General features: G+C 37.3%; 1 protein-coding gene across 2 annotated transcripts in view; it reads right to left on the bottom strand.

Moving 5' to 3' along the window:
* LOC145992739 (uncharacterized) overlaps positions 1-14,575 on the bottom strand; it is a 40,077-nt gene extending 25,502 nt beyond the window's left edge. The window contains exons 1-4 of one of the 2 annotated variants that reach the window (XM_083129125.1): positions 14,349-14,575; positions 12,629-12,770; positions 3,933-4,076; positions 1,405-1,639 (exon numbers count right to left, since the gene is read on the bottom strand). In XM_083129125.1, the coding sequence (XP_082985251.1) occupies positions 1,405-1,639; positions 3,933-4,076; positions 12,629-12,770; positions 14,349-14,393 (566 nt within the window). In that variant the 5' untranslated portion in view covers positions 14,394-14,575. The remainder of the gene's footprint in view (positions 1-1,404; positions 1,640-3,932; positions 4,077-12,628; positions 12,771-14,348) is intronic. The other variant, XM_083129124.1, reaches the window with a different exon arrangement.
* Positions 14,576-15,106: the final 531 nt, after the last annotated feature.

The following is a 15,106-nucleotide window of genomic DNA, read 5'->3' as shown; positions in this document are numbered from 1 at the left end:
TTGCCTAACAGGTATATTTATATCATGATGTGATTTTTGTACATTTTGAAGAAAAACTCTGGTAAACTGATCCTTATAATTGGAACTGAATACTCACAATAAATAGAAATCAATAATTTGAAGAGGTTTTAATTGTTACAATTTAGAAGCATCGGTATTGGTTCAACGTGGTATCAACTCAGCCTTAATTAGAACTTACTTTTTCTTTCACTTCTGATTGCTTGCTTGCAACTTTCTGTCTCTATATCTTTAGTTAGGAGTAACTATGAACTGAAAATGTATCTGTGTGGTTTAGTCACTTTTCAGTCTCTTATTTTATTCAAAACTATGAGGATAAATGGTGAGTAGATGAAATCAGTGCACATTGACAAAAGGACACTCATGCCCAAGTGAACTTGAACGCAGAATGAGTTGACTGCTTAACGTGTTTAACCACCATTGGTAGTTCAACGGTTAAGTGCAGGAGGAGAAAAGTTAGCAGTACAGTTATGGGAGTATTATATTACTTGTTCTCCTGGGAATAAGAAACTTCCATAGAAAAACACATGAACGTAAAGATGACATGTTGAAGATTTGATTTGTCATAGGAAAAAGTCAAAAACTTCCATTCCATAACTTGAATAGTAGTGTTTCCTTTTCTGCATAAGGAATGCATGGGAATCTGAATATTCTCACTTATCATATTTTTCAAACAGCATGTCTAGCTTAATAATCAACTCTAACAGCTTCCACTTGCAACATGGGGAGGTTTCTTTTTAATAGCAGGGCCCATTTTGACAGTTGGAATCAATGCACATCTGGTACGAATTTTGGCTGCGTTGACTCCTCCTGCTTGAAGGGATCTAATTCCACCACATACCTCACAACTGGCAGGAGTAGTAATATGAGCAGCGTCAATGTCCGTCAGTTCCTACTCTGGCACTGTTGAAACATATGGACTGTGGTTGTGTGTGGAGTACGATTACACATTACTACTTGCTACTGCGCATGTGCCTTGGCGGTGTGGTTATTGCTTTTTGTAAGCTAATCGGAAGTTGATTTCCGAATAGCCCTCGTATATTATATAGTTAGATTTGATATATGTAAAAATAAAAATTACATTTGGCGAATTAGTACATAAATTTACGAATGTGTACAAGCTGATGGAATTCCAACGAATAGTTTGCATGAAATAAAAAAAAATTAAAATGTTGCATTAACGCAGTGTTGGTCTTTAATGGGTTGTTAAAAAAAGAAACACATATTTGGAAGTAAGTGTAATTTGAGTGAAAATGTTGCACACTTTGGGAACCACTGCCTCAAGGTGTTCAGTTGACCTAAAGTGATAACACCCTCTTAAAGAAAGACCTACCCAGCAACCCATTGACAAACACTTTCTTTTCAGAGAAAATACAAGAGTCAAACCTTCCCATTAACGCTGAATTTTTGTCATTGATTCTTGGAAGAGATGCCAAGAGCTTGTCTCGTTTTTCTGAAGCATCAAGTTCCTTCCCTTGTTCCACATCCTTGCTGTCAGCATTGGAAGACGAATGAACCCTCAGGAAACTAAGACCAAATTGCTTTGACTTGTTGTACGGCTGAGTACAAACAACTTTGATACGATCCCATTTGTCCTTGGAAGCTTCCTGGTTAAAGTTCTCTGGAAAACCAAAAATTTTAATACAGCAGATATAAAGATACATGATAAACATGTGACTAAACCCATATCTGAAGTCCAGAAAAAATACAGGTGAGTCAGAAATATTGGTATAAGTTTGAAGTAAATGTACAGTTTTACTGCAAAATGTAGAGGAAAATGAGGAATGGTATATTAAACTTGAAATTTCATTCTTTCACTTCTGATAAAAGTCACGCAACAGCTTATGTCATTAGCCAAGATGGCGCTGAAGGCAGCAGCAAGTTACAGTTGCAGCGTGGGCAATTCTATACCAGAATGATCGTGAGACTGGCGAGACGTCATTTTAACGTAACATTGTTTCCGTTGACTGTGGGAAAGTGGAGAAAACGACTGCTTACATCAAATTGTTGTTTAGTTTAAGTCCATTGCTGTGCTCAAGGCACTCACGATCATTATGGCATGCAATTGCCAATGGTCCAACTGTAACTTGTTGCTGCATGTTCAGCACCATCTTGGCTAATGACATAAGTTCAGGCGCGTGACTTATCTGAAATGAAAAAAATGAAGTTTCAAGTTTAATGTACCATTCACAATTTCCCCTCTGAAAATAATAATAATTATTATCCTGGAAATTATACAAAATTCAAACCTTTCTTTTTGTTTTGTTTTGCACCAATTCTTGCGTGAAAACTGGATTGTGTGATTGCATAACGTGTATTTTAATATTCTGATGTAATTTTTGAATCTTTTAAAGCAAATTTCTTGATAAATTGATGTACATAATTGGGGCAGAATACTTACTCACTAGACCTAATATTAATAATTATTTTGAACAACTTTTAATTATCATAGTTTTCAAGTATGTATGAATCAGTATTGATTCAGCTCTGGTAAAAACTTGATTTCAATCATGTAACGTAATGGCTATATTTGTAAATTCCTATTTGAACTTCAAGTCTGAATATAAATTCATCAATTACTTGATTCACTTTGCTTTGTGAAGCGATTATGATTTGAACATGTCTTTATATCTAAAGTATTTTCTAACCCTGGATATTAAAACTCTTGAGTAAAATATTTTTTTGAATAATTTTCTTAGTGCAGGCCTAAAAAAGTGTTTTCTATAAGATGTAATTTTCATAAAATATGTAGAGCAAATTGCTACAAGGCCAGCTCTGGTCATGAGTATACAGTAAGTGGCTGAGGCAATCACTGACATACAATTGTAATGATCAGGGGTAGACAAAATTAAAAACAATTCAGGCTCCACCCTCCCCCCCCCCTTTAATATGGGCTAATACAGCAGATATAAAATACATGATAAACATGTGACTAAACCCATATCTGAAGCACTGTAGCACTGCCACAAGTGCCACGAATCTAAGATAAAGCTACACATTTTGAAATGTGACCTTAATTTATTAATACAAAATGGATTAAAAGTAATTAATTCCTTCTCCGGAGTGGCCTTTCTATAGAAAACTTTACCAGTAACACTATTAATAACCATGCAATACATATTAATACATGGCTGACTACCATATTGGTGCTTATTTGCAACAGTGCAAAAATTTATAAAGGCATGTTTATTATTCTGATTTAATGATACACGCGATACAGAAAACACAAACATTAAAAAACATACACTGTACTTTGTATCTAAAGATATCCGTAATTAACTCTGATAAACTTCCTATTCATTTTTTCGCGAAAGTTTTTTTCAGCGATCGATTTCGCCACTCGTCTGGTGGCTTCGTCAAGCGTGAACTGTCTTGCTGTGGCTGGCGTGGTTCCTTCTTCTTCCGCTTGCACTTGTGGCTGCACATGGGAACAAACAGCACTCCACGAAAGCAGACGACAAGATCTAGAACAGCCTTGTGCAGTGCCAAAACCCCGAGGCGCGACAACAGAAGGAAGCTCTACACCCGCATGAGAACTACAAAAAGTGAAAGGGCTGCATCAACTAGCGCCACCACAAGTGCAAGCGGAAGAAGAAGGAAGACAGTTCATGCCTGACGAAGCCACCAGGCGAGTGGCGAAATCAATTGCTGAAAAAAAAAAAAACTTAAGCAGAAAAACGAATAGTACGTTGATCAGAGTTAATACACTGTACTTATTATTTGAAGAAAGGTAATGGAAATTTCCATCGGTGAACTCAAAATATTTCTTAAAAAATTAAAACTGGATTTGAAATATCAGTTCTCATGGCAACCCTGTATGTGTTTACTTCTGGTAATGAATATTCCAAGCTTATATTAAATCTACAAATGAAATAAATACTTGGAGAAATGTGTTAAATAGTGCGACAAATTACCTGAACTAAACATTCTAACTGTTGTACAATTCTTCCATAGTTTACTTTCAATTGGCGTCATAAATACCATCGCAGGAAGAAAAGACACGAAGTTTGAAGATGAGCGGGAAACCCACACTGCTATGCATGCAGATCCACAATTTCCTGTTTAAGAGAAGCATTACGTATTAAAGCAATGTCATGTCCTCCAGAAAGCATCTCAAATGTCATGCTACATTACTAATTATCATTTTAATCTTCAGCCAAGCATGTTAGATATCAGGTGTAACATACTTCAAAAGACAATACCTTAGTATCAACCGTAAAGTATTTTGATCCAATGTTTCATAATGTTGTGGGAAGACTTGACAGATTGTACCCCTGTCGATTTTTTTAAAAATCGATATACATATTTCAATGTTTTGTGTAGAATAAAATGTGTTTCAGGGCACATAAACCATAATCGAGACATTTGATCCTAAAGTATGGCGTGTGTAAATAAAAAAAAACTATCTCTCAGCACTATTACTATTTTTATGCATAAAAAAGGTTTGTGTGCACGAAAAACATGTGCAAATGATTATGCCACCAAATTTAGCATTCATAGCCTAACAACGTATGAAGTGGTAGGCAACGCCCCATCAGGTGTTGTCTTGGCTTGTTGCGCTGGGTGCAATATTCACTTGTGTTAGGTCTTCTGGCTACGATGCTTTAACAGAAGTACAGTACTCCACCATAACAAATCTCAGTGAGATAAACACGCTAAAATGTTAATAAACAATATATTTATTTACAAGTAATGTGCATTTTAAAATTTTCTAGCGAGGAGACAGAGGATCAAGGGTACTGACGAAGAAAAATTAATGTTTTTGTTGCAAGGCAGACTTAAAGTTACAGGGCACAGAACATGTTTTGTGCAGCAATTTCACAGAAAAAAAAGGGGGTGGGGAACTGTTGCATAGTCTACATAGGTTCCCATTATAAATGTGGTAAACCTGTTAATGCTGAAGCTTCTTAGGAAATCATGCCTAACAAAAGCATAAACTCACTGTAATAAATGTGACACACAATTCACATGTTTTTGAATTTAAGTGCAATTTTATGCCAGGAACTAAAACCGCTTAACTCATTTATAGAAACAAAGTACCCGAAAGAAAATGTCATTATACATATATTAACAATGTCAAGAAATAAATATATTATTTAGAAGGATGACCAAATGTAGCTGGCTAACTTACATATATGTAATGCATCACATTAATAAATACATTGGATTGGTGCAGATGAAATCTGGGAGGTAGCCCACACATTTACACGTGTATAACATTAAATGAAAGAAGTGTCATAGCTGCGACATTAAGATCCACTGCATGGTAGTTCTGAAAACTAACAGAATGATCCAGGTGATGGATTATAATCAGTTGAGAGAGAGGTCTGGTGGATATGGAAGGTGACAAAGGGTTTCATATACCAACCCATGTATGCTGCATCCCCACTTGTATCAGATCAAAACTTGACATGCACTACAGATACAGCCTGAATACTTGTAAGCTAAGCAGCGTGGATGCCGCAGTGACCAGTTTCTCCAACAGATGATATCACGCAATGAAATAAGAAGTGTGCTGATTAGAGTCCTGCATGGGAACACTTTTGCTCACTCTAACATTCTAGTATAATTTTAATGTGAGAATAATTGCAGACACATCAATGTAAAATGATCCGCCTAGGTAGTTTCAGCCCACAATCATCTATTTCATTTCATATATCACTGTGTATTAGTAAGATAGACTAAACCTCATTTTAACATGGAGATGATGACTGTTCACTTAAGTTTCAATTTCACTGTCTTTCACTTCACAGTCCATATTTGAGGACAGACCACCACAGAAAAATTACTGTTAAATGTGTACTACTTGGCTTTTGAGTGTATACCTGTGCCCGTTTGAGCATTATTTGCTCGAGCGAAGCAGCTCTCAATTCTGTATGCTATCTAGGGTCGTCCATGCATACTATTTGGCACTCAAGCAAAACTCTAGTTCTGATGAATGATGCCAGCTACAGACCACCACACAAGCAGAAGCACCTTTTGGGTGTTGTTGAGCAGTACTCTTGAGACTATCAACAGCAACCAATCACTGTGCTCATTGGCAATTATTACCACATCAGAGCCACATTTCATATTCATTGAATCAAGTCATGGAACACCCACATCTCCAATGTAAACCATAGTGGAAGTGTGCATATGCAGCCTCTTACCTATTGTGTGGGCACTATACCAGGGATCAGCTTCAGAAGTTAATCTGAAAATGATTATCGTGGATGTCCAAGTGGTTGATGAAATGAAGTGGGTGGGAAATTTTGAAAACCAGGAGCATGTAGTGCATTCTAGAGCCTTATTATTCCAAATGTTGTGTTAATGTTTTCCACGGGACAAGCAGTATGATGTAGTTTCAAGATGACCAGATTTTAAAAACATTTTTTCACATTTTCTTGAAGGAAATATGGGACAAAACAGGTTGCAAAATGTACATATTTTAATTTTAAAACTGCTCGTCATAAATACTGAGCACTGCAATAAATTTGATATCATTTTGTAATCTAATAACTAGAGCCCGGAAGTTTGGCAAAATGCCTCTTTTTATCTACTGCATATATTGATAAAATTTTTCCGGACATATGTTTTTTATGTTGTTTCGAATGTTTTAGAAGCCTTTTCATTTTGCCTATTTGGGACCCCACTGCCTATTTTTCATTATAATGCCTTTTTTTGCCTTTTTCAATGAAATTTGAATATTTTTTTTAAAAAAATGTGTAAATAAATTATTTTTCTCCCAAAAAACGTTGTTGGCATTTATTTTTCTTCCGTTTATTATGTGAATAATTTTTGCCTTATTTAAGTAATATTGAACTCACGTATGTTTCAACATTGCTGAAGGAGAAAAGTGTGTTTAAAAAAAATAGTATTTCATGCTGAGTTAAGATATTGCCTTTCCGTTAACATGGCCTTGTGAATGATTGACTGCTGAAAACCTGTTGTAGAACACCTGCACAAATACGTCATCACGTCCAGCATCCATGTCAGGAGGTTACTGACAAGAAACAGCACTAATGCCCAAGGGCCTTTGCATGGATTCCAAAATCAAGTTCTCTATCTTTAGTTTAGTTCTGCACTTTGGAAGGAAAGGATCGTGTAGTTGTCATCATGCCGAAATTTAGTATGCCATTAAGTGGTAAGTTACATGGTTACGTGCATGAATTTGGTGAAAGCACATTTTTGACAGATGGTACTATTCTTCTCTGCAAGATATGTGAAAAATCATTCAACCATGAGAAAAAATACTTTATATCTCAGCATGTGTCAACAGCAAAACATAAATCTGTAGTTGCCAAAAAGGTTGGACAGAAGAAGATATCCCAAATTTCAACAGTGGGCACTTCATCCAACAGGCAATCTCAGTTTTCTCTTGAACTGAGCAAAGCTTTCATGGAAGCAGGGATACCTTTCTGGAAAGTGGAAAACAAGTCACTGAGGAAATTCCTGGAGAAATACACTAAAGAAACGGTGCCGTCGGAATCAACGCTGCGGAAAACATATTTAAGCATCTGCTACGAAGAAGCTCTGCAAAGAATTCGTGCTGAAGTTGGTGTAAAGAAGGTTTGGATTTAAACAGATGAAAGTACTGGCACTATGGGACGCTGAATAGCCAACGTCATCATATGAACTATGGACCCACCATGCGGAGAATCCTCGTCATTTCTTCTCACATCAGAACAACTAGAGAGAGCCAATGGTTCTTCAATAGCTCAGTTATTCTCAAATTCCCTACTTCTGCTCTGGCCAGATGGTGTACTACATCATGATGACATGTTACTTTTTATCAGTGATGCAGCTCCCTATATAAAGAAGGCTGCCATAGCATTGAAAATTCTCTTCCCGAACATGCTTCATATCACATGTGTAGCCCACGCAATGCACAGAATCGCCGAAAAAGTTAGTGTTGCACCCAGAAGTGGACAGGTTGATTTCGAACACAAAGAAGATATTTCTGAAATCTCCCTCTCGAACCCGAACATTTTAGGAAGTTGCACCTGAGCTTAGTTTAACTCCGCAACCAGTCTTGACGAGATGGAGAACCTGGATATCAGCAGCTATATATTATGCTAACCACCTTGAAAAAATCAGTGAGGTGATCGATGCTCTTCCAGAAAATGAAGCGGCTTCAATTCGTGAAGTGAAAAAACTCCTGTGCTATTCAAAACTGAAGAATGAACTGTCGTTTATTTTTGCACATTATGGTGCATTGCCAGAGACAATTACAAAGCTAGAAAAAAGAGGTGAGACTCTTGTAGCATTAATGAAAATTTTCGAGGAATCTATGCAGCAGATGATGGAAGTGTCAGGAGAAAAGGGGTCAGCTGTTGTGCAAAAGTGCAAATGGGTAGCGAGTGCAAATGATGACTTGAAACAATTGAAAACAATTTGTGATATTCTAAAAGGTGAAAATGCTGTTATCGAAATGAGTCCAGCTACATTTGCTTGTTTTATGTATGCTTCATTAACATTTTGCCAGAAATTATAGATAAAAGTAAGTGACTTTCAAATGTGCCTTTTTTCCCATTTTTAGTGCCTATTTTCCACATTATAAATGCCTTTTTGCCTGCCTATTTTAACGAAAATAAATGCCTGAACTTTCGGGCTCTACTAATAACGTTACTAATTCTAGTTCAAATGATCCGAAAATTTAATAGTATGTGTAGAAAAAAGTGTGTAATGTGCATGAAGACAACTTTGATACATAACTCGTTTTTAGTGATGAGGCCATATTCCACACGAATGGCAAAGTCAACAAGCACAATGTTCGCATTTGGGGCGAAGAAAATCTCCATGCGACACTCGAGAAACTGAGAGACTCACCAAAAGTGGCTGTCTTCTATGCCATCTTTTCATGGCAGTTTCTCTTTGCGGGAAATGTGACCACTGATGAATATATGCAAATGTTTCAGATCTGGCTCATGAATACAGTCATTGTAAACGAACATGAACACTTCATTTTGCAACAGGACGGGTCGCCACCTCATTGGAAGCTCACTGTGCAGGTTTATCTCAATGAGAGACTGCCATGGTGTTGGATCGGGCATGCTAGTGATGATGATAATGTGCTTTTGAAATGGCCACCACGTTCACCAGACCTGAGCCCTTGAGATTTTTTCTGGGGCTATGTGAAGGGATTAATCTATGTCTCCCTTCTTCATACAAGTGTAGAGGAACTCCAACAGAGAATCACCACCGCACTGGAGACTGTTACCGCATACATGCTACAGCATGTTTGGTAGGAGCTGGACTACGAACTTGACGTGTGCCGTGTGGGCATGTTGAACACTTGTGAACAATCATTTGTGACATCCACGTACCTTTGAATTTCTTATTCAATTTTTTTGAACGAATCTTATTGAGTTGAGCATTACAGCCGCGTAGTTTCCTTTACCTTGACTATGTAGTTAATGAGATATATGTACATCTGTAATGATATAATTTTTTTTGAAACACACTGTACTTATGCTGAAAACTAATAAAATAAATAAATACTGTGTAAATAATATGGTGATATTCACTGCACTCCAACCAAGCAGTCCATTAGAATTAGAAGACATTCATTGACATTTTGCTGGTAAATCGATCTTCTTCAGTACATCCATCTATCTTTTCGAATAACATTTTGTAAAAGTAAAAATTTACACACATATGATTAAAGTTCACTATATACCTTATTATAATAACCCAGATCAGGGCCTACCTACTCACTGCTGGCCTCACCCACACCTGCAAGGTTGGAGATCATTCAACACGTTATGGGATGATGTGTGGTCAGCACGACGAAACTCTAGTCGTTTTAGTTATCCATTACGTTAGTCATTCATAGCTTCCTACTTTTCTCACCCGAAATCTCAAGAGAAAAGTTGTTCAACTTCCCCCAGGATACTAAAACCTTTGTGTGTCCCATAGCAGGAGCCCAAAGCATGGTGCCTTAGACATCACAGCCATATATATGTATTTGGTTTAGGAATTAATTTGTGCGCCTGGACAAGAGATGGCATAACGAGTGTATCGTCCCACAGTTCCGTGTAGCCACACATGCTTTGAAAACTCCTGTCAGCGTGCATCGTTCGTAGTATAGGGCAGTTGACTGACGCGTCAACAACAGCATTTTGTAGTCAACTGAACATGGCGCAGTTCGTGCCAGATAAAGTGTTTTTGTAGGGTGTTCTGCTTCATTACTTTAACATGCAGAAAAGTGCTACCGAAATTCGCTAGCTGAGCGAACGTGTCAGAAGTGGTTTGCACGGTTTAGAAGTGGTGATTTCGGCCTGGAAGACCAAGAGCGACCTGGACAGCTAAAAAAATTTGAAGACGAAGAATTGAGAGCATTGCTCGATCAGGATATTCGTGTCAAACGCAGGAAGAACTTGCAGAAGCATTAGGCGTTGATCAAACAACAGTTTCCAAATGCCTCAAAGCCATGGGAATGATTCAAAATATGTCACATTGCGTTCCACATGAATTGAAAGACAGACGTTGAAAGACGAAAAACCATTTGCGAATTGCTGCTTCAAAGACAGAAAAGAAAGGGGTTTTTGCATCGCATTGTTACTAGCGATGAGAAGTGGACCCATTATGAGAACCCGAAACGAAAAAAGGCCTGGGTGAAGCCAGGTGAACCAGGTCCATCACAACCGAAACGAGATATTCACTGTGCAAAGGTTATGCTGTGCATATGGTGGGATATGAAAGGTGTGGTGTACTATGAGATGCTGCAACCGGGTGAAACTATTAATGGAGAACGTTATCGACGACAATTACTGCGTTTGAAGCAAGCTCTGGCCAGGAAACGACCAGAATGGGAGAACAGACATGAGAAACTTATTTTTCAACATGATAACGCTCGCCTACATGTCGCAAAACCCGGTCAAAACCTATTTAGAGAATGTCGGATGGGAAGTTTTACCCCACCCACCGTATTCACTAGACGTTGCTCCTTCGGACTACTACTTGTTCGATTGCATGAATAACGATTTGATTGGACAGCGGTTCACTTCTTCAGAAGATATCGAAAAATGGGTCTCTGACTGGATCGCTTCAAAGGATGAGGACTTCTTTCGCCACGGAATCCATAACTTGCCTGACAGATGGGCGAAAGTGGTGGCTCGCGATGGACAATATTTTTCTTAAGGTATTTATGTATTTTGTGTTTGAACTACAGCTTCAATGTGTGCGTAACAACCGCACGAATTAATTCGTAGACCATATATATATATATATATATATATGAGTTGGTGTTTTAAGTCCACTTTATGCACAGTAAGGCAAATTGGGACTGGGAAAGTGGGATCCGAACCACTAATTGCCTCCACCGGGTATCGAAACTGGGACCCTTGATTACAAGGTGATGACAACCACTGCACCATCAGGAAGGGCTATATATATATTAAGGACTTATAGTTTATTAATCCTAGAAAGCTAATGCGTTGTCTGGTAGACTACGCATGTGGGGCCATTTTCTTGTTTCACTCCCTTCCACTAAAATTTTCCACTCCCCCTCCCCTCTACCTTCATTTGGATCGAAGAGACTGACAGTGTAGGTGCCCTTTTACAAGCGTTCCTTCAGTGTGCTTTTAACGGTTTTTAATTTTGCATCGTCTGGCGAACGAAACATTAGTGTCTACAAACACCAAAACCTACATAACAACTTTGTAATATTTTGCTATCATCCTGAATGAGGAAATGTCAAAAACTTATGTAGATGCTCAACAAGAAGGAAGGAAAATTTGTGCATTCTGCCCCTCAAGCAAGAGAAGGATGAGCAGATTTTTCTGCTGCCGTTGCTCCAAAGATGTGTGTGAAGAACACCAGTCAAAGGGTTGTTTTAAGTGCACACAAGACTTAGCTTTAACGTTTGGCACAGGACACGTTACCTTTCTAGGGTTAATCAACATAATTTTCAAAGTTTGTAGTGAAAGAGGGTTCTAGTCACTTGTCCACAAACTATTCATGTACAAAAACACTCGACCCGCTGCAGCATGTCAGGTGTAACTTCCTCAACTGCAGCGTAGATTCTTGCTCTGAGATAAACAGGAAAGAAACTCCAATATTTAAAGAAAATTGTAACATGGCACATTGTATACATAGAATGTTAAATAATTTCTACCCAAAGTAGACAGGGGTACATTTTGGCATCCTATATATCGTTAAAAAAAAAAGGGACTGCTACAGTTGATACAAGACATCTGGTCACCTTAGTTTGAACCTGAACAGAAAAACATCCGCAGTTGTGGAGAGTCCATGGTTCAATTTTGAAGGACCAGCCTGCTGCACAAGAGCACACCCAAGGATTAAATGATACAGCTTATCACCTGCCTACCAAGTGCATGACGTTACACACAGCATTACACCAATTCCTTTGAGCCATCAGTGTCATGAAAATACACAGACTCAATGGAGTCCTAATATCGTTATGTTATACTTATTGCATCATGCCAATAGTTTTAATGTGATGAAAGAATGTTCTAGCATACTCCAAATAGGTTTTGAACATGAACCTGCACTGAAACAGGTTATCTTTTACATGTATGTATTTAGTGCCACTGAATAATGCAAACACACTTAACTGCAAAGATATGTCTGAAATTAAGAAATATTATCGGGATTACAAGATCCTTACCTATATCCAGGAAATCTATAACAGTAGCTCTTTGCAACTGGAATGTTCCCTCCAAAGTCCCACTCTTATCTTTCGACGATATCAACCACTTTCCATCTGATAGCTTATTTGTAAGTAGATTTTCTGCTGTATACTTGTCATCCTACCAAATTAAAAATTATTAGCATAATTCCAGCATTACGTGTGACATTTTTACATAGCCTATAAAACATAAGGTTCTAGACTTGAGATTAGATTAAAATATTCACAATGAACTGATTTTATAGAATTACGAAGTACTTTGTGATGTTTGCTAACAAATGAAAGAAACTAGGGGGAGAGGGACAATTTTCCATAGGTCCTTCTCTCTTCAGCAGCTGCCGATCACTGTTGCCAGCTTCGCTCTTTTGGAGCCAGATCTGGCTTTCGTGAACTCGTTTGGCTGTGAATTGTGGCACCTGCTCCCTGCCCCACTATGATGCCATCACTGGCTCCAGCTTACATAGACCAACTTTTGTCATAAGTATACATTTTGCACGTGACGTGATATTGTTATATTCGCTGCATCGCCCCATCCCCTCTTACATCCCCAGCTACTTTTATTTATAGTGCCTTGGCTGATGCAATATTGTTATCAGGGAATATGGAATACTTTATTTTCGATTTCATACAACCATTGTTGGATTATTGAGATGGGTGATGCCGCCGGATCTAGATGGTGAAAACTAAGAATAAATTGCCATCACTTTAAAGCTAATAATAATAATAATAACAGCCCCTCCTCACCCACACCCAAAATTACCCCAGGGGGGCACTTTATCCAGTTTCATAAATCTAGCTACTTGAAAGTATTTACTCTGCTTACGGTGAAATTTAGCTCTTTTATGCACATCAGGTTTGGCAACACTGCCAGGGTGGAAGTAGGAGGCAAGGAGAAATACATTGCTCTTATGGAAGTATTATTTTATTTGTTCTCTTGGGAATGTCAAACTTCCGATGACAGAGAAATATATCAACGGAAAAAAGACAGACCGAAGTAGTAATTGACAGGCGGAAAAGTTGAAACTTCCATTTGATTAGCCATAACTTGAAGTTGATTCCCCATAAGGAATACATAGGTTTCTGAAAATTCTTATTCATCATATTTTTCAAACATCGTATCTAGCTTAATAATAAACTTTAAAAAAAAACACTTTCACTTGCAACATGTGGAGAAATTCATACTCTATTCAACACCAGCTTTCTTCCTCAGTAGCATTGCCCATTCGGACGATATTGAAGTAAATGCACAACTGGTGCGAAATTGTCCCTCATCCCCTTAAGTATTATGACAAAAAAGCCTGAATGCATGAACAAGAACGTGTTAAATTTTTTGCAAAGTTTAGCTTCATTTATCTGTGAAGCATATATGCTACAGATAGTAATAATTTTTGTTGGTGAAATATACAAATTATAAACATTCACAAATATTTAAACCTTAATGCAATTATAAACAATAATACTTTTCAGATTGACTCATTTTGTTATTTGCATGGGGTCACTTTTTGTGGAATGTTCCATCGTAAAAAGTAAAAAATGATTGTAAAATGATAACTACGCACATGAACTTCAGAGCTCCTACAGATCAAAATTTCACAAAGCAAATAAATAAGTAAAATATCAAAACGGGACAAGATAGTTCATTATGTATTTGAATTTCTATATACAAAAAGGAAGACAATATACGTCTGGTCTTATTTACCTGCGAGCTGAACGATATAACTTCTGTCAAGTTAACCAAAGGCATTCTGATAATAAAACAACTTATTCATCGGTCACTTAGTTGTATCACTTTTCACTAGATTTTGAATAAAATTGTACCTGTATGCAATTCGAATCAATAATTAAAGCCATATACGCAAAGTACTTCATCATTTAACTTCCTCACATTTTCCTATCTTCCCGCCTCAACTTCATGCACAGACATGCAGAAATTAACCGATATGCCATCTACCGGGATTTTCAGGAAGTACTCTAAGTAGGATACGTTGTGTTGAAGTCGTTTAAAGCATGGTGAATATGCGAGAAAGTAAGGTCTATTGTTCAGTTTTTTTTTGTGTTTTTTTTTGCTCTAAATAGTTTTATGGGTCAGAACAAATTAAAAGTTTTTATGTGTTTCCACCCCGTGGAATCAACAAAATGAAATTTGTTAATAAATCAGGGAAAACGTAATTGACAGAAGATTGGTATGGGGCAGTAGCGTACGCAGGATTTCATCAAGGGGGTGTTATTTCTAAAACTTTTTTCCAAATTCACATTACCATTGTTTTATTATACTTTAATTAAATAATAATAATCACAATTAATTAATAATACTTATAATTAATTAATTAGCTAAATTAATGCTAATAATACTACTAATACCACTACTACTGCTATTAAGTAGTAGAGATCTACATAAATATATTATTTATGAAAACAATAGAACGAAATTACTTTCTAGTCATTCGATTTTTATCA

Source organism: Lepisma saccharinum, chromosome 9 (assembly GCF_977018435.1).
Source record: "Lepisma saccharinum chromosome 9, izLepSacc3.1, whole genome shotgun sequence".
Taxonomy (NCBI): Eukaryota; Metazoa; Arthropoda; class Insecta; order Zygentoma; family Lepismatidae; genus Lepisma; species Lepisma saccharinum.
Note: the sequence above shows the minus strand (reverse complement) of the source record. Positions and strands in the feature narration are given on the sequence as shown.